Genomic DNA, 20,126 nt, shown 5'->3' with positions numbered 1-20,126 from the left:
GTTTCGAAGGTTTATCATTGTATTTCAGATTGTCTCTGGGAACTTGCATGAACGATTACTGCCAAATATTTGTCAAAAACAAAGATAAAAAGGTATCTTGTTGTATACTTTTTAAAAGGAGAGAAAATTTGGGGCACCTGGGTGGCTCTGTCACTTAAGCATCTGACTCTGGCTCAGGTCGTGATCTCACAACTCGTGAATTTGAGCCCACGTTGGGCTCTGTGCTGACAGCTCAGAGCCTGGAGCCTACTTTCCTCTCTCTCTCTCTCTCTGTCTTCTCTCTCTCTCTGTCTCTCTCTCTCTGACTTTTCTCCACTTGTGCTCTGTCTCTCTCTGTCTCTCAAAAATAAATAAGCATTGAAAAAAATATTTTTTAAAAAGGAGAGAAAATACAATGAATTCTTCCTAAGGGGAGCATGTTATGTATATGGCTGATGAAACAAAATACGCATGTGGGGAAAATGACATAAAAAACACTTAAAGATATTAATAAGTATGAAAGTACACAGTAACAACCTGAATATATAGGTGCTGAATGCAAAACTAACTCTCATGCTTGTGGCTATCATGACTGTGACCATACTTTTTATTGGCTAACCTTATAAAAATGGGCAATCCTATGTATACTACCATGTTGAAAATAAACTGTCCAAGGGAACTGGCTATCAGCCTGATGAGCTAGAAATTTCTTTCACAAGTTTCATATGAGACCAAGTAGTTTTCCGAAATAACTTTTTCCATGAAGAGCTACTTCGTATCTGTGCGATGATAAAATGTATATTCCTTACATTTTTTTCCATCACTTTGAAAATAGGAAACACTTAGATGAAACCAGGATTACATTGGATTTTTCCTTTTTTATGTTTGGAGTACTTCTGTAAGCTGCTTCTGTCTCTTGTGTTGTTAGCTGTAGTTAGGCGCAACGGTCAACCCAAGAGTGTAAACTCACTGAGCAGAGTGTAACCTGACTGCAGACCCTGACTGGTGGACAGTTTTAGCTTTGATTTTTGTCATCAACATAACCCAGAGGTATATCAGCTATATTGTAATCAAAATTCCTCAAGAATGTCTAGTTTTCTTTGGAAATGTTGCATATGCCATCATCTTAAGGCCTATTTGTTTGATATTCACCTACGAGTAATCAGCTAGACAGGAGGCCATTTTGCTGCATTATTCCATATACAGATGCAATCCTAGTTTTATACTGCTCAGATGTGTTGCAGAATTTTAAACACTGATTTAGCCTTCCAGAGAATATAAAAACTTGAATAAAACAGAACGAAAGGAATTATAAAGTCTTTAATTCCTGTCTGTTAAGTGGACCTATTTATGAAATTAACTATAAAGAAGGAAATGACTGTGAGGCTTCTGGAAGGAAAGTAGAACAGTAACAGAATGGCAGCTGAGACACCTTAAAAACAATGAGTAGTAAGTTGCTGTTCCATGAACCCATTTTGTGATTTTGAAACCCTCTTGAGGGTGTGACATGACAAGAGATGGCCAAGAGGAGACTCCAGAAAGCAGATAATCTCTCCCAAATAGGAAAGAGTTCTGCAGGAGGTAAGCTTGAGGAGAACTTTAAGCCATTATGGAAAATCGCTTTGTGAGTATTGCTGTAAGATCATTATAGATCCTAGTCTGGGACAGTGTGGACGCAGTGGGGGATCTGACAGTGAAATGCGAAGACCATCCTGGCTTATTTCAAATAATCAAGTATGTGAATAAAGGAGATAAAAGTGGAAAAGTTTAGGGGACAGGAGGTGTCTCTGACTCGTATATTTCCTAATCGTTGACTAGGGGACCATTCACTGTTTTCCAGGTACTTTTTCTTAGAGTACTTAGCATTGAGGGTGGCAGTTAATCAAGTGATAATAAACGTAAGAGCAGGATAAGAAATCATCATAAGCTAAGTTCAGGAACAAGCTTCGCTGCCAAATAGGCTCATTAGAGATAATTCAAACTGAGTTCTCCAAAGCATTCATTTATTAAATGTAATGAAATCTATCCTTTTCAGGAATAGTGGAGGAGAGAACCAAGTGGCCAGCCTGTCTCCTGGCAAACACAGAGTGTAATTTTACCCAGCAGACTTAAACAATTCATGTTTTTGACACATGAAAGAAAAAGACTTTTAGTCTCTGACTTCTGTCATCGATGTCCAAGCAGTCTTCACTAAATTTCATGTTACCAGGAGGGTGAGCAGGTTTTGATTTGCTGATAGTTTGCCTTAAAATGCCTAAAAAATTGATAATTTAACATAATACTTGCATCATTTAAGTTCACAACTTTGTCTTTTTTCTTTTACTCATCTCTGGTTTTTTTTCCTTTCTTTCTTTTTTTCTTAATCTTTTTTGGCCAGCCATATTTATTCCCCCCAAACATAGCCTTATAATTATTTGTGCATTGTAGTTCTTTCAAAAAGTACTGGCCTTTCAAGACAGACCCAGGTAAGTTGTGATAGAGACATAATATTACCATTTCTTAAACCCTGAACTGTGTCCACTGCACTTGACATAGCGTTAAGTGCTTCAAGTATGCTCAAAGATGTGCAAAGGACATCAGAGTTGCTACTCTGAAGGAGCTTAATTCTAATAGTAGAGAGAAAATAAATAGAGAGAAAGTAACTAATACTATGTAATGAAGTAAAGTATTTCAAATTAATAACGTAGTTGAAAGAGATCAGGAGGAGGCCTCTGGCTGGCTCAGTCAGTAGAGCATGTGACTCTTGATGGTGGTATTCTGAGTTCAAGTCCCACACTGGGCATAGCGATTACTTTTAAAAAAATAATAAATAAAGAGACCAGGGAAAACTTTATGAGTGAGCGAGCTTTGAACTGGTCCTTGAAGGAAGGTTGTAGTGAGAATGGCAGCTTTTCAAGTTTCCACCTTAGCTGATAGATCACAATTTAGAAAATGGATAGGGTAGAAGTAGACCACATAGACATCATGAGAAAAAGTATGGGGATATTTTTTAATGCTGAGAATATCCAGAAAGCAAAGTTTGCTGGTGAGTAGAAGTGAAAATATATTAGACTTTTGTCTTGATTCTTGCTAGGTACCAAGCACTGACTAGACACATTCCCTCTCCTCAAGATGTTAGAAAACTGGGTGCGCCTGGGTGGCTCAGTTGGTTAAGCATCCGCCTTCACCTCAGCTTGTGATCTCGCGGTTTATGCGTTCGGGGTCTGCATCGGGCTCTATGCTGACAGCTCAGAGCCTGGGGCCTGCTTCAGAGTCTGTGTCTTCTCTCTCTCTGCTCCTCCCCCACTGCTGTTCTGTCACTTTCTCTCAAAATTAAATAAACATTAAAAAAAATTTTTTTAAAGATGCTAGAAATTAGCAGGAAATACAGACACCTCAACAGGAATGTTCTGTGGACCTATGGTTCTGTGGGGCCAAAGTAAAAGGGCATTCAACCACGACTCAAGGGGGCAAAGCCTCCTGGAAGAAGTAGTATTTGAGCTCGTGGCTATAGGGCAAGGGATTGTTGGAAAAAAAGGTATGGAGGGGACTATTCTAGCAGATGGACCGTCACGTGCAAAGACCTGCAGGCAGGAGTGAGTAGGACACCCTGATGAAGCTGGAAGGGGGTAGATATTCTGTGCCTTCATGAGGCTAATGTAAGGTAAATTGGAGGAAGGAGGGATTAAAGACGGAAACATCAGTTGGGAAGTTGTTTTAGGAAGGTCTGGGAAGAAATTGCCTAATATTATGTTCTGTCCGTCCATCTCCATCATCTAATTCAATAAAAGCCTGAATTGTGGTGCTGGATGTTACAAATGGAAGCACAGGAATGCCTCTTCAGGCCCCAGCATGAAACTACTTGAGGTGGCACCATGCCTGTCATAGCTATGTCAGTGATAGTCCTTGGGGCGCGATTCTTTCCCGGTGAATGCTTTAGCACCTAGACCAATACATGGCATAAGGTAGATGCTCCATAAATACTTGCTTAAGTGAATGAAGGAATGAACACATGAATAAATGCATGAACATAAGAGATAATATAAAGAGAATGTCTATGTCTGGACACGTAGCCGCTTGCATGAGTAGCAAGGATGAAAATAAGAATGAAGTGAAAGATGATTAAGTTTGAGCAAGGGTAACTGGAATGAGGATGGTACAAAATAGGGAATGTAGAAGGAGAGAATTGAAATAATTGGAGGGCAGCCACGAAAAGTGCCATTTTATTTATTAAAAAAATTTTAAGTTTATTTTTTGAGAGAGAGAGAAGACGAGGGGCAGAGAGAGACAGGGAGAGAGAGAATCCCAAGCAGGCTCCGTGCTGTCAGCAGCAGAGTCTGACACGGGGCATGAACCCATGCACCCGTGACCATGAGGTCACGACCCAAGCAGAAACCAAGAGTCGGGCACTTAACTGACTGAACCACCCAAGCATCCCTGAAAAGTTCCATTTTAACGATCATTTGAATTGTCAAAAGAACATGCAGTTGAAAATATCTAACAGATGATCAAAAGTACAGATCAGGATCTTAGGGAGGGGGGAAGAAAGTCGGAACAGGGCTTGACATAAGACGTCTTCTATTTCAAGAGAAATAATTCAGTCTTTGGTATGTATACACAAATATTTGTAGTTAGCAACCTTATGGTCTTCTCAATCCATGCAAGCTTCCACATTCAAGGGCTTTTTCACATGGACTTCTGTTGATTGCCCTTTCCTTACCAGCTCCCTTCGTGAGTCCTAACCTTAAGGGTGAACATTTTAGGGGTGCCTGGATGGCTTAGTCAGTTAAGCGTCCGACTTTCGCTTAGGTCATGATCTCTTGGTTCGTGGGTTCGAGCCCCGCGTCGGGCTCTGTGCTGACTGCCAGCTCGGAGCCTGGAGCCTGTTTCAGTCTGTGACTCCCTCTCTCTCTGACCCTCCCCTGCTCACGCTGTCTCTCTCTCTCTCTCCTAGAAATAAATAAAAACATTAACAATTTTTTTTAAAAAAAAAAAAAGGGTGAACATTTCAGAGGCAACAGTGTTAGAAGAATACATTGTACAGAGTGATGGTTCAGTCCGGCATCACCCAGGTTTGAATTTTGGCCCTCTCACTTAGCAGCTATAGGACCTTGGGAAAGTACTTAATCTTTCTGTGCCTTCATTTCTTCTTCCAAATAGCAATTATAGCGTCGGTGGTATAGTGGTGAGCATAGCTGCCTTCCAAATAGCACTTACAAAAGTACTCTTCATAGTGTTGTAAGGAATAAGTGAAGGAAAGCATGGTGGCTACGTAAAAACAGTTCTGGCATATTCTAAGTACAATGTAACTGTCAGCTATGAATGGTACTGTAATTTTTTCACTTACTCAGTTTCATTGTACAGCAGATAGCAGTAGTGCAGCCCTCATGGAGTTATTGTGAGAATTGCATAAAAGAATCCACATCAGGCTCTTCAATCAGGACATGGTAAGAGCTGACTGGATGTAAGCAATTATTTATAGAGCTCCTACTGACGACAACAGGTAGAAGATTTGCCAGATTCCCGTGTCTTGCATTAGAATATCTGAAGCCAACAGATACGGAACCCCCAAAATATAATATGTTTAATACATAACATGTAAGTTTCCAGGTGATATGATAGGCATTTTGTAATAAGTTGTTATTTCTCTTGAAGAATTCAGGCAGCCTTATCTTTGGTTAAAAAAAAAAACACACACACACACAGGAAAAAAAAAAATACAAAAGAGGTTACTATTACTTTGACTATAAATAAGTGGGAAGGATGAAAACAATTCCCGGCCTATTGGAAAAGGAGGATTATCATTTTGTCTCAGAGTTTGATATCAATATCCCTTATTGATTAATTTGTTTATATGGATTTTTTCATTAAAAGAAGATTGCTTGATATTAAGGGTTATAGTTTGAATTACTTCAATTTCCAAATAATATGCTTAAGAATTTAAGCAGCTGTCATTGTGAAGAGGCTTACTTCATTTTACCTAAAGTGCTTTTCAGTCTGGAGGGAACACTTAAATGCAGTCACAAACCACTTGCGGTATACTCATGGTAAGATTTTTTAAAGTTAAATCTGTTTACAAGCCTGTGGAGCTCAAATTTTGTCAGTAATATTCTTTTCTCCCTTTACTTAATGATTTGTACCTCTTTTTTCCTCTAGCGCTAGGCATGAATTTTACTCATTACAAACAAGAGCACCCAAAACCCTTTTTATTTCATTAGTTCAGCAAATGGTCTCCTAGGGGTGTGGACTGAGGACATGATTGGGCTCTGCGATGATGAGCTTATTTTGCACTTTTACCCAGAAAATCTTTATATACAAAAGGCACAGAGAGTAGTTACACTCAGCGTGAACAATTACAGACTGTTGGGGGGGCCTCTTCCTGATGTGCCGATGACTTACTCCCATGAATTAAGAGGCAAATGTGCTCCAAAGTGCATTAACCTTTATGGATTTTTCTTCAGTTTTCATGTTCCACTTATTTATGGTCTGAAATATGCCTGTTGCTTGCTGTTTCTGAGTGAGTCCCTTGTAAATCATTTCTAAATGATCTTTTTTTGAGTTAGATAATCCAAGTAAGTTGAATATCTCCAATCAATTCCTGTGAGGTTTCTTTCTCGGTTTTTTTTTGCTCAAGTTGTTTTAGTTTGCTTTGCGCCATAAATGTCAGATCTGAGAATAAGTGAGTGCATAAGAACCACGTCTTAAAGGAGCCATGCTTGCCGGCCAGCTTCTTGGTGCACACTGAACTGTTTCTGGCCTTTTGCGTGGCCTCACTTGGGTTTGACTGCAAAGGCCCATCTACCTTAGTACTCCATCTAACTGGTTATAGTTTCTTTGTGCAAGGATAGGCTCGTGTCTGGGAATAGATTTTATTATGGGTTATAGATTGCCGTTTTTTTCATACAAATCAAGCATGGTGGGAATTTTGAGTCTACTGTGCCTTCATAAAAGTCTACTATTTCTCTTAGGGTGAAGTGCAGAAAAGTGTCATCAGCATTCAGGACTCTATTATCAGCGCTGCTTGACATCATTTCCCATGGGCCCATATTTCTGCAGAATAGTTCTGCATTGGACACTCAGTGTTCCATTCTCTGTGTGTCTGAAGATCGTTTCTATTTACTGGATTTGGTGGGAAATGTAATTTGGTTTTCTCTTTGCAATGCCTGTATCATTCACACTATAGGGTCACTGTTACTTCTATTATATATATTCGTGCCGCAAAAACAAAACACAAAATCAAAGGAACAGATTTCAGAAAATTCAGATTCAGAATTTTGGCTTTTAAAGCACAAGTCATTCATTCATGTCTCTGTCACAAACAGTACATCACTACTACTAGGTATTTATCCAAAGGATACAAGAGTGCTGATTCGAAGGGGCACATGCACCGCAATGTTTATAGCAGCCGACAATAGCCAAAGTATAGAAAGAGCCCATATGTCCATCAACTGGTAAATTGATAAAGAAGACGTGGGGTGTGTGTGTGTATACATATACATACATATACACAAAGGAATATTATTTGGCAATCGAAAAGAATGAAATTTTGCCATTTGCAACAATGTGCATGGAACTAGAGTGTATTATGCTAAGCGAAAAAAGTCAGAAAAAGATGAATATTATATAATTCACTCATATGTGGAATTTAAGAAACAGGTGAACATAAGGGAAGGGAAGCAAAAATAACATAAAAACAGGGAGGGAGACAAACTGTAAGAGACTCCTAAATACAAAAAACAAAACTGAGGGTTGATGGAGGGGTGTTGAGTGGGGGGATGGAGGGACTGGATGAGGGGCCTTAAGGAGAACTTGTTGAGATGAACACTGGGTGTTATATGTAAGTGATGAATCACTAAATCTTATTCCTGAAGTCATTACTATACTATATGTTAACTTATATGTTATATCTTAGATTTAAATTAAAACAAAAACAAAAAAACAGTGCATCACTGTTGATTGTTAACTAACCTTTTAATGTGGGCATTTATAAATATCTGTGTCATATGGCATTATTAAATGAACAGATATTAAATGCAACAATAGGGTACTGCTCAGTGAGGAGGGTGCCATGGGAACTTACCTTTGAGTATGCTTGACTACTTAAGCAGAGCTTTTGCAGGCCTGTGAATATGATGCAACTGTGCACATAAAGACCTTGAACTAAAATGAAGGAAAGAAGATAGTTCAGATTTTTAAAAACATCTTTAAAGCTATTATATAGTGGAAAGGATTCAGAGCTTCTTGGTGGAGATAAGCATGGTACATCTCTGCAGAGTCTAGATTGGAAGGTACATTAGTGGAACTGACAATGAAGGAGAAGCTAAAGAATGTAGGTAGTCAGAGGGATAAATCCCTCTGCACATTTCTACTGGTTCCAATGCATGGGACGAGGAGAAAAATCCTCAAGCCTTTCAGACAAATGTTTTGTGTACATTATGCAGCCTAAAATATCAAAACATACGTGTGATAATATATAACAAGGTTAGGAAATCTCAAAGTGGAAAGAATTAATATATTGTATATTGCATGATATAGATTATATGCAAATGTATACATTAAAAATGTAATTAGCAATAAACTGACACAGTGTTTATGGGAGAGACATGAATGAATTTCTTGTGCTCCAAAATCCAGATGAATTTGAATTTTCTGAAATCTGCCCCTTTGATTTTGTGTTTTGCAAAATCATGTTTCCCCATGACTGGGTTCACATTATGCATTTTTGGCAAGAACATCGGAGAAATGATGTTCTATGTCTTATTAGGAGGTACATATCGGCCTGTCCCATCGCTGATAAGGTTGGCCATAGAATTTTAAAAATTTATTAGGATGTGAATGTTAGGAATACATATTTCCTATGAGTAACTACTTTTATTCAGATGAATACCTATTGCTCCCATTGCAGCTTCCAAAATAGAATATAGACCCTCCATGTTCAAGGGTATCTTCAGCTGATAATAGCTGGAATTCTTGGCTGACATAAAGTGGAAGAAATGGAGCTTTACAATGAAGCAGAATTTGTGGTGAGGAGACCGCGATTAACCAAGGAGCTGGGGAAGCTTGAATGAAATTTTAATTAGATTATGATGTCTCTGGATAGAAATCAAATCAAGCTAAAAATTTTAAAAATACCAGGTCAAATATAGGTAGTGTGTGCTCATGTATGCATTCCAAAGGCCACACACTTGCTGTCGGAAAGAGCAAACTTGAAATATACGTAATGCGTATGTACATATTTTAGGAGGTCCCGCTAGTTGATGATATTCTAAAAAGAAAACCTTTGGTTAAATATTTACCAACAGCAATATTAGAATTTAGGAAATGCGATCTATGCTTTAGACATTCAAATGCCAGGAGAATCTGTTGCCTAGTTTCATTTGTTTTTTGGTTTATCCTCTTTTATAACCTTAGGTTTAGGAGGCTGCTCTGAATAAGGTACCTCAAAATCCTGTGATTAGATGCTCTGCATGTAGCAATATGTAGATCCTTTTCTTTTGAGTCTCATTCTCCTTGTTTCCATATACACAGCCATACCTGGGCCATCTCATCATTTACAGGATAGGAATCCCTAGTGTGAAAGCACTTCACCAGATTAGATAATACCCTTTTGACAAGGTTCCGTCTGTGTTCCGTCTCAACTTTGAAGTGAAGTGTTTTCTTTCCTAATGAGATTCTTTTCACTGTTAAAAAAAATTCAGGCTCTCTTACTTCCATAGAGCTGATTAGGAGCATTGTTGGAAAAACTGGGCCTTTTGATGATTCGCCTCCACACCCTTGACTCTCTCTCCTGTCTTCCCATTCACCAGATCAATTTTAAAGTACTTCCTTCTGAGGGAGAAGGAGCCATGCAGGAGNGGGGGGGTGGGGGGGGTGGAGGGCGGGAGAGATAAAATGCAGAGTCGCCCATGAAAAATCATGAGGAGCTACTCCCAGGAGGTTGTGGGAATAATTCAACAGAAGCCAAATGAGGATGTTCACTGTAGGATTATCTCTAATAAAACCAGGAGACAGCATTAATATCCCCTAATAGATCTTTGCTTTAATAATGCTGTGTTCATTAGTGTCATGGAATGAGTTTATAATACTCTGCAGAAGAAGAGAATATAAAGTTGTGTGAATAACTATATTATACAGAGTGAGAAAACAACATTGAGAATGTGGTCAAGGACTACAGAACATTCTTTCAGGAAGAGGCAACTGTTAACACTGGGGTGGTGGAGAGATGGGATGCTCTTTGTTCTTTTTAAGTATTTACTGAGGCCTCTAGTCCAGATTCTTGGGAGGAGTACATTATTTTCCAGAGAGGTCACACCTCAGTTTCAGGAACTGTGGGTTGAAGTTCATTCAGCACTCCGTTCCCCAAATATTCCTGAGAGTCTACTATGTGCTGGCCATAGTGGAAGTCGTACTGAGCGCTGAGGATACCAAAGTAGCGATTTACCCTTGACCCCTAACCACATGGGGCTTTGGTCCTTCCTCATCAGTCTGTTCCTGAAAGAGTCGAAGTATTAATCTGCTGGTCCACATTGCAAATTATGAGCAAGCAAAGGAAAATGAAGGAGTGAGGTAAAAAAAACCCATCACGCGTGTACCCCTTTCCTCCACGACCCCATCACGGCTCATGTACCTGGTAAAAATCACAAAAATAGTAGCTACCACTTGCTCAGCAGTTGCTGTGTGCCGACCTCAGTGCCGGGTGCTTGACTTTGATTTCCTCCTTTAATCATCCAAACAATCCTGTATATTAATTTTTTTAATGTTTTATTTATTTCTGAGAGAGAGAAAGAGCGTGAGCAGGGAAGGGTCAGAGAGAGAGGGAGACACAGAATCTGAAACAGGCTCCAGGCTCTGAGCTGGCCGTCAGCACAGAGCCCGACGCGGGGCTCCAACCCACGAACCGCGAGATCATGACCTGAGCCGAAGTTGGACGCTTAACCAACTGAGCCACCCAGGCGCCCCAAAACAATCCTGTATATTATTGCATCTGGTTTATAGAATACAGCAGAAAAATGAGGAGGGGCTGAGTAACCTGTACCTTCAAAATTCAGTCTCAGGAATGCCTTCCGTGATTGTTCTGCCATGGCCACTCCACTCCCCTCAGTCAGTCCTCTGCAGCGACCAAGAGTCTGGTTTGCCTCCTGGCTGCCTCAGGGAGTTCCTTTTCCATGGCCTTCCTGCCCGGGAAAGGGTGGTTTGCCCACCTCATGTACTCACTTCCCCTTGTTCACGGGGATCAAAACAGGCTGATCAGACAGCCAGGTTTTTCCTCTCCCCTCGCACATCATGTTTCATGCTTTCTGCGCAGTGAGGGCCTGTACAGCTCTGAAGGCAGATTTGGACACATGTCGAATGGGTCCCCTTGAGGTTTAGGTGACAACTTGGATGTGTCCTTTTAGACTGACATGTGTGCTGTGGGGAATGAGTGACTTGTATTTGGAAGAAATCCGTCAGCTAAAGGTGGTAGGAGCCCTGCCCCTCCATCAGTGCGGCTCAGAGTAACTTCACATTTGGGAAACACCAAAAGCAAATAGCAGACTAGAAAAAAAGAAAATGTGGATAATTTAGAGCCTTCTGTCACTATTTAGGAGCAGGCTAACTACTAAAAAAAATTTTTTTTATTTAAGTTTTACTTATTGATTTTGAGAGAGAAAGGGGGAGAAGGGCAGAGAAGAGAGAGAAAGAGAATCCCAAGCAGGCTCCACACTGTCAGCATGGAGCTCACCATGGGGCTCGAACTCATGAACCATGAGATCATGATGTGAGCGGAAATCAAGAGTTGGATGCTTAACCGACTGAAACACCCAGTTGCCCACTAGTAAAAATTTCCTTTTAACACACAGTAAAGACTTTGAAATTGTAGGAAGTGCCTCTCAGACACCTTTTCCTAAGTCCCGTTGAAAAGAATAAGGAGAGATTCTGATGATTGAATCCCATAATATTAGAAAATAAAATAAAAAGGGCTTTGGTGTGGTTACTCACAAGAAAATTCAAAACAGTGATTTTCTTTTAGAGGCAGACCAAGGAGAGCAAGATACACCCGGGCTGGTGGGGGATGGGTGCTTCTCTTAGGGTTAGAGGAGTCAGAAGCAATTAACGTGGCAGGATGTGGGATTTGGAGAGTTTTAATTATGGTTAAATATCTACCTTTGTTTCTTCATTTTCCCCCACTGTCTTTCCCTCACTCCCTTCTTAAAGATGTATCTTTATATCTTGTTTGATAGTCATGCTTTTACTTCCCTTTCTGTGTTGATAAAATCAATTAAGAAGCCTCATTGGTGTTTCCTATGGCTTTTCAATTTCAGCTTTTTCCCCTACATTCTTTGGGTTCCTCTATCACTGTGATGATCCTGTATGTGTAAGTTCTAACTTCCCCCCAACTACTGTGTGCTTGCATACGCGTGCGCGCGCGCGCACACACACACACACACACACACACTCACACACACACAGGTTAATAGAATGTTAAACTGGCAATATGCAAGATTAACCATGATGTATTTATGTGTTAAGTAAAGGAAACACTTTATTAGATCAAACAGCTAAACTTAAAGAACATTTCTACACCAAACTTTTTTTTTATAATTTTTTTAATGTTTATTTATTTTTGAAAGAGGGGCAAAGTACAAAAGGGGGAGGGGCAGAGAGAGGGAGCTACACAGGGGTTCAAGCCTAAGTAGGCTTCAGGCTCTGAGCTGTCAGCACAGAGCCCAACACGGGGCTTGAACCCACAAACCCTGAGATCTTGACCTGAGCAAAAGTTGGACACTTAACTGAGCCACCCGGGCACCCCCACCAAACTTCAAATGTGGCCTAACAAGAAAGAAATTAGAAATTTATGAAGTACAGTCTTGGGTATATATAGGTAATTTTTTTTAATTTTCTAATTTAATTTTATTTGAGTAACTAATACATTCACGGTCTTTAAAAATGCAATGATTATAAGAGCTCTTTTCTGTTTACTTGATGAGATGCTGTCTGATTCATAAATTGTTGAATAAAGCCAACTTGATCTTTAAAAAACTCAAGCAATTATTAAAAGTTATAATTGAAAAGTCTTATTCCTCCTTCTCTTTCAGACCCCGTCCCATCCCTGCTTCCTACAGGCATTCCTTTGATTAAATTTTTGTGAATCTTCCCAGGGTGTCTTTATAATAAAATCAGCAAATGAGGATATATAATTTTTACAGGAAAGTCGGTGTAATGATACTACTAAATACATATTGATCTGCAGCTTGCATTTCTCGCTGAACAATTTATCTTGGAGATCTTTTCACATTAGTGCATCAGAAGCTTCCACGTTTGGGGGTTGAGCTTACTGCAGATACACCACAGTTTATTTGATTAATCCTTAAATGATGGATTTTTTGGTCCTTTGCCATAAAAACAATGCTACACTGATCTGTGTGATCATATTTAGAAATAGCTGTCAGAAGAATTTCCCAGAAGTGGGCTTTCTGGGTCAAAAGGAAGTGCTTTTGTAATTTTGAATGATTCCAACTTGCCCTTCATAAGGGTTGCACTGTTTTTCATTCCCATCAACAATACATGAGAATGCCTCTTTCTTGTTTTTTTTTCCTTAAATAGTTTATTGTCAAGTTGGTTTCCATATAACACCCAGTGCTCATCCCCACAAGTGCCGTCCTCCATGCCCATCACCCCCTTCCCCTCCCCCCCACCCCCATCAGCCCTCAGTTTGTTCTCAGCAAAGAATGCCACTTTCCACACGTACGCCAAAAGAAGACGTTTTCAAATTTTGGGGATTTGGTTATTAAAAAAATGGCATCTCAGTATAGTTTACTTCTCGTTTTCTTTTCATTAGGATCAAGGTTAAGAATTTTTTCTGATGTTTAGTGACCACTGTATTTCTTTTACTGTAAACTCTCTTTTCCTGTCTTTTGGTCATTTCTGCACTAAGTTGTTCGGTTTGTTTTTGTTTTTTTTTCCCCTAACTCATCTGTGATAGAAGTTGAAAATATATCTTCCCAGTTAATCATTCCGTTTTTCTCTTTATTTCATTTGATTTGATTTCACTTCATTTCCCTTCTACAGTTTTTTGGAAGAAAATTTAAAATACCACACAGTCCTTACTTTGCATAACATTGTAGAACTATAAAAATCGCCGTGCAAGGCAATCTTAGTCACAATTGTTTCTCGACTGTAGGAAGTTTTTGCCAAAACAGGAAAAAGTCCCTTGCTGTCGGTTATAAATTTGTACAAAAATGAAAAAGAAATAAGAAAACTGTTGTGTAAAGTAGTTCATTTCTTTGTTAAACTCTTATCCGAATAGTTTGAACACCTTCTGTTCATCCTTGTACTTCACAATACACAGTGAACACCTTTTCTAGGTGTTGGTGAAATGCCATACCTACTGGTATCTGGCTCTGCCAGCATTTTATTTTTTGGTTTTCAATGTCATGAAACACCTTCAAGAGCTCCTTTACCATATGCAGTTTGGGCCACACCACTTCCTCTGGGATGTCTTCATCCCTTTTGCCACAAAGGCTTTCTCCTTGGTGAGGTGAATAAATGCTCCTTCCCTCTAGGTGTGTTCCCTTCTCAGATGGAGGTGATGTCAACAATCCTAACTATTTCTTCTGTAAATCCATATACAGTCCACTCAAATTCACTCCCAGTGTTATCACTGTTAGTGTTTTTCTGTACTTCTGTCTTTTTTGGCCAGTTCCCTCTTTTAAATCTCCATTTTTGTAAAATGTCCCATGAGTTTATCAGTGGGAGACAAGGAGACGACACGACTACACGCTTTGCTGCCTGAACATGAATGACAGATGTGCAGTTATCCATCACTGATAGACTTTGAAAGAAGGGACATGATTGACCCATTGATCATGGTGAATATCAATTATGTACCTAGAGATTTCTGTACTGAAGAGGTAGCAGCAAAGTTTTCATTTTATGCCATTACTCACAGTTAATAAACTGTCGTAACTAGAATTTAAACCTTGTTTTTGGGGAGAGTGGTGTTATTAACTGGGTGGTAGTAACTTAAGTTTTTGTATATCAAAACCATGCAAAGCAGGTACAAAGAATAACCCAACAAATATCTACATACTCATTCTGTCTATGCTTTATGTATTTTTTTAATTATTTCTTTTATTTTAGAGAGAGAGTATGAGTAGGGGCAGGGGAGGAGGGAGAATCTTAAGCAGGTTCTACGCTCCACACAGAGCCCAATGTGGGAGTCGATCCCATAATCCTGGGATCATGATCTGAGCCAAAATCAAGAATCGGACACTCAAGTGACGGAGGCATCCAGGCACCCCTTTGCTTTAAGTGTTTTTAATAAAGGAAGCAGATCATTCCAGATAAGATTGAAGTACTCTTTTGTCCACACCCCCTTCCTGTTCCCTTTCATAACCTCCCAACTTACATATCGTCATGCATTAAAAGAGTATCATTTATTTTCCCTCCACCTTTTTTTTTTTTGAGTGTTGACACACAATGTTACATTAGTTTCAGGTGTACAACTTAGTGACATTGACAAGTTTATACATTATGTTGTGCTCACCATGAGTATAGCTACCATCTGCCCCATCACATCACTGTGGTGATATCATTGACTGTATTCCTTACGCTCTGCTTTTTATTCCCTGTGACTTACTCATTGCATACCTGGAGGCATGTATCTCCTTGTCCCCTTCACCTATTTTGCCCAACCTCCCCCATCCCACCCCCAGCAACCCTCCATTGGTTCTCTATATTTATAGTTCAGATTCTACTTTTTGTTTGCTTAGTCATCTTTTTTAGATTCCATTTATGAGTGGATCCTACGATATTTGTCTTTCTCAGTCTGATTTACTTCACTTAATGTAATACCTTCTAGGTCCATGCATGTTGTCTCAAATGGCATGATCTCATCCTTTTTTAATGGCTGTGTAATATCCCATTTGTGTGTGTATGTGTGTGTGTGTGTGTATGTATCTCACATTTTCTTTAGCCATCCATCTATTGATGAATGCTTAGGTTGCTTCCATGTCTTGATTCTCATAAATAATGTTTCAGTAAACATAGGGGTGCATATATTATTTTGAGTTAGTGCTTTCATTTTCTCCAGGTAAATACCCAGTAGAGAGATTATTAGATCATATGTTTTTTTTTAATTATGTGAGGAAACTCCATACTGTTTTCCAGAGTTGCTGTACAATTTACATTCCACCGGCCACGCACCAGGGTTCCTTTTTTTCCACATTCTCACCAATACTAGTTATTTCTTTTCTTCTTGATTTTAGCCATTCCGACAGGTGTGAGGTGATATCTCATGTGGCTTCATGTAAAAGAATGCAACTGGACTACTTTCTAACACCATACACAAAATTAAATTCTAAATAGATTAAAGACCTAAACATGAGACCCGAAAGCATAAAAACCCCACAAGAGAACATAGACAATAATTCCTCTGACACCAGCCATAGAAACATTTTTCTAGATCTGTCTCCTGAGGCAAGCAAGGTAAACAAAGGCAAAAATAAACTATTGGGATCATATAAAAATCAAAAGCTTTTGCACAGCAAATGAAACCATCAAGAAAACAAAAAAACAGTCTACTGAATGGGAGAAGATATTTGCACATGACATATCTGATAAAGAGTTAGTATCCAAAATATATAAAGAATTTACGTAACTCAGCACCAAAAAAAAAAAAAAAAAATCCTACTAAATGGGCAGATGACCTGAATAGACATGTCCCTAAAGAAGACTTACAAATAACTAACAGACACATGAAAAGATGCTCAACATCTAATCATCAGGGAAATATTTAAATTAAAAAATTTTTAAATTAAAAAAAATTTTACTATCTACACATGTAAGGATCTCATGAGAAATATGCAGTATTTGGGGGTATGCTTTTAAATTTGCATTGTAATTTATTTTCTGTTATCATACCTGCCTTTGCTTTTTGTATTCTTATTTCCTTCTTGAAATAATACAAATAGTTTCTGGTGTCACCCCTTTTTTCCCCTTAGTTTAGAAGTCATGTTTTCTATTTTGTCCTATGTCTATTCAATTAGTGAAACAATAACTTAGGAAAATAAAAAAGCTCTTGTACAGACAAATAATAAAGTAATGGCATGTTCGTGTTAGGAATTCTGGGAATTCCCTCTCATCTCTCCATAGATAGAAAGAGATGCCAAAGTCTAGAAATACCCATATGTGCTTGGTGATATTTCTAGAACTATTCTTCTGATATATTTAACAACCATTTTCTTCTGCTGTCTTCCAGATTTATTCAGGAGATCGAGCACGCCTTGGGACTTGGCCCAGCCAAACAGTGTCCACTTCGAGACTTTCTCACCATGTACATCAAAAACATCTTCCTGAATCAGGTCCTGGCAGAGATCAACAAGGAGATTGAAGGAGTCACGAAAACATCCGACCCCTTGAAGATCCTCGCTAATGCGGACACCATGAAGGTGATGGGGGTGCAGCGTCCTCTCTTACAGGTGATAATATACTTAACTGTCTTTATCAGCGCTTTTCACTGACTTGGCAAGAGACACAAATTACAAAAAGAAGAAGAATCACCATCTGTTTCCATATTCATTAGAGACAAAACAAAAGGAAATAAATTAGACAGGCCCTAGGGGAATTTAGAACTAATATGGAGATAATGGAAATTCCTTAAGATCTTTTATAAGAAAAAAGTGGCTGGCCATTGAATATGGAAGGTGGTGAATCTCATTAATATGCAGGCAGTTCCTCATTATTTGCCTGGAACTTGTCCTTGAGAGGAATTCTTTCTCCTCTGGCAAATGTGTCAGGAGTGTTCAGGACTTAAGGGGAGGAAACTTCCATGCCTCACCTCAACCACCCACTAACAGAAAACCCTGGGTACCCTTTCCAGGGCAGGCCTGCTCTGACCTCAGCTCGCTCACAGTGAATTTGAACCCACCAGCAAACTGACTTTTAAAAGTCAGATCATTTAATTCAAGTCATGATCTTTTTAATACTGAAGATTTTACATAGACTATATAAAGAAATGGTTTCTAGGCAACCGAAAATAAGTTGTCAGTAGATATTTGGATTTATAGGCTTCAGGCATTGATTTTGTATCCATTTTAGTCAGTGACTTGGGGGTAAATATAAAACCAAAAGAACGTTAGTATGAGTTTAAAATGTATACGTGCATTAACTATTATTACATGCTTATTGTATCTTTTAGTGTTTCTTCATTTGAGAGAATGATGGGCACGATAGCATTTTTTTTTAATAGTTGCACGAGACAAGGATATCTCAACGTATGGAAGGCTTGAGCTCTTTCAAAGAAAAGTTGTATAAATGGAAAGGAATTCCAGCTGCTTCAGCTGCTTGCCCTTACCTGCCTTTATGTATATGTTCCTTGGTTTTTCCTTCTTTGTGCATCAGAATTAATAGAAACCCTGGACCTTTCATAGGCAAATGTTCTAGTTATGAGCATTCTTTAAAGCTTATTTATTTTTGAGAGAGAGAGAATAGGGGAGGGGCAGAGAGAACGAGAGAGAGAGACAGGAGACAGAATCCCAAGCCGGCTCTGTGCTGTCAGTGCAGTGCCCAGTGCAGGTCTCAAACTCACAAATCGTGAAATCTTGACCTGAGCCGAAATCAAGAGTCAGGCGCTTAACTGACTGAGCCACCCAGGCGCCCCATGAGCATTCTATTTGATGAGAAAACTCTCTTGTGGTATTGAGAAAATAGAGTAGAGGCATTTGCTTCTCCCGAAACTTGAGTTATAGCATCACACCTAGGAAAGGGTTCATTCAGATCATCTGGGTCTGTGTGAGATGCGTTCCCCGTGAGGGATCTGTACTAAGTCGGGGGGGCAGAGATGGGAGAGTGGCGGAGGCATGTGCTAGCTTCTCCCCCTGCTGGATTACTCTTCCTCTGGCTCTTTGCGTGGCAGGGACCTTGTTCTCTCACAGTCTCAGTTCAGATGTTACCTCCATGGGGTGACAGCTTTTCCTGACTGTCCTACCTGAGTAGGTCCCCTTCCCTGGTTATTTTACATTCTTCCCTCCCTCTGACGCCCCAGTCCATTCTAGCACTGAAGCTGAACTCCATGGACTCTATCACCAAAACTTCTTTGCCAGGTGACTTAAGATCTGGTTCTGCCCATAGGAAGCACCAGCAGCAGATTGGAAGAGGGAAGAGGCGAGAGAGATTGGGGTTGTTTCTGATCTCCTTCCTCTCCACTTTGGATCACTGTTCTGGCCATAGGTGCATCCTTCATATTCCAGAGGTCCTGTTAGGTGACACCTGACCCATAGCTGCAGCTCTCACTGGGCTCTGGGAACACCAGCTCTTCTCCTTGCCCCTTGATGCCAAACTTTCTGCTATCATTAGACTCCAGGCGCCTTGCCATCCCTCGCTGCTGCTTCAGCGCTGCCCATACCTCTGTAATTCATCTCTTCACTAGTCTTTCTTCATTCGATCATCTGCATGAAGTTCTCTTTTTTCTCAAGATCCTGAATAGATCTCCTCAGTTAGTCACTATTTTAACCCCTTGATTTTTTCCCATCTTAACACAACTACCATAATGATTAGTTCACTGATTTTCCAGCTTGTTTATTTTGTCTTTTCCCGATAGAACGTAAGATCCAAAAGCATAGTATGGTACCAGACAGCAGGAAAGGGCTCGATACGCAATTTATTGAACGAATGCATACATGCATGGATAGATGGATGGATGGATAGACCCAGTTGGATAAGTTTTGAGAGTCAGAAATAACTGCAGTCAGAGATGGAAGATGAGAATTAGAGAGTGCCAAAACTCTGTCTTTATCTAGCTTCTGTCCATATCATGAGCTTCCTCTCTTTCAGAAAACCACTCAGTATTTATGTCCCTGCAGTGTCAGTCTGTACAGCACAGAGCAACTTTCACATGCTTTGGTGTACTGAATTTAAAAGAAAACAAAGGCAACAACATATGACAGAGAGGATCGGTGTCCTAAAGATGGTAGCTTATTATACATTATCATTTTCAGCTTGAGTAGCAAAACCACATTAAAACTAATAACTGGCTGACTACAATCTGGGCCGTGTCAGGGCCACACTTTGCAGCAAAGTGACATCTCAGGGGTCTACTGCTGTCTTAGTAAGTCACACCCAACCTTGTCACCAGCCATAGTGTTAGTGTGCCTCTTGTTTTTTAAATCAATTACTCCATTCTGAGAACC

The 20,126-nt window shown here is 39.6% G+C and overlaps 1 protein-coding gene across 1 annotated transcript in view; it reads left to right on the top strand.

The window, feature by feature from the left end:
• EXOC4 (exocyst complex component 4) overlaps positions 1-20,126 on the top strand; it is a 752,773-nt gene that overhangs the window by 518,812 nt on the left and 213,835 nt on the right. The window contains exon 11 of the mRNA XM_077770716.1: positions 17,198-17,417. Coding sequence (XP_077626842.1) covers positions 17,198-17,417 — 220 coding nt within the window. The remainder of the gene's footprint in view (positions 1-17,197; positions 17,418-20,126) is intronic.

This window comes from Crocuta crocuta, unplaced genomic scaffold (assembly GCF_008692635.1).
Source record: "Crocuta crocuta isolate KB4526 unplaced genomic scaffold, BGI_CrCroc_1.0 scaffold266, whole genome shotgun sequence".
NCBI classification, from domain to species: domain Eukaryota; kingdom Metazoa; phylum Chordata; class Mammalia; order Carnivora; family Hyaenidae; genus Crocuta; species Crocuta crocuta.
Note: the sequence above shows the minus strand (reverse complement) of the source record. Positions and strands in the feature narration are given on the sequence as shown.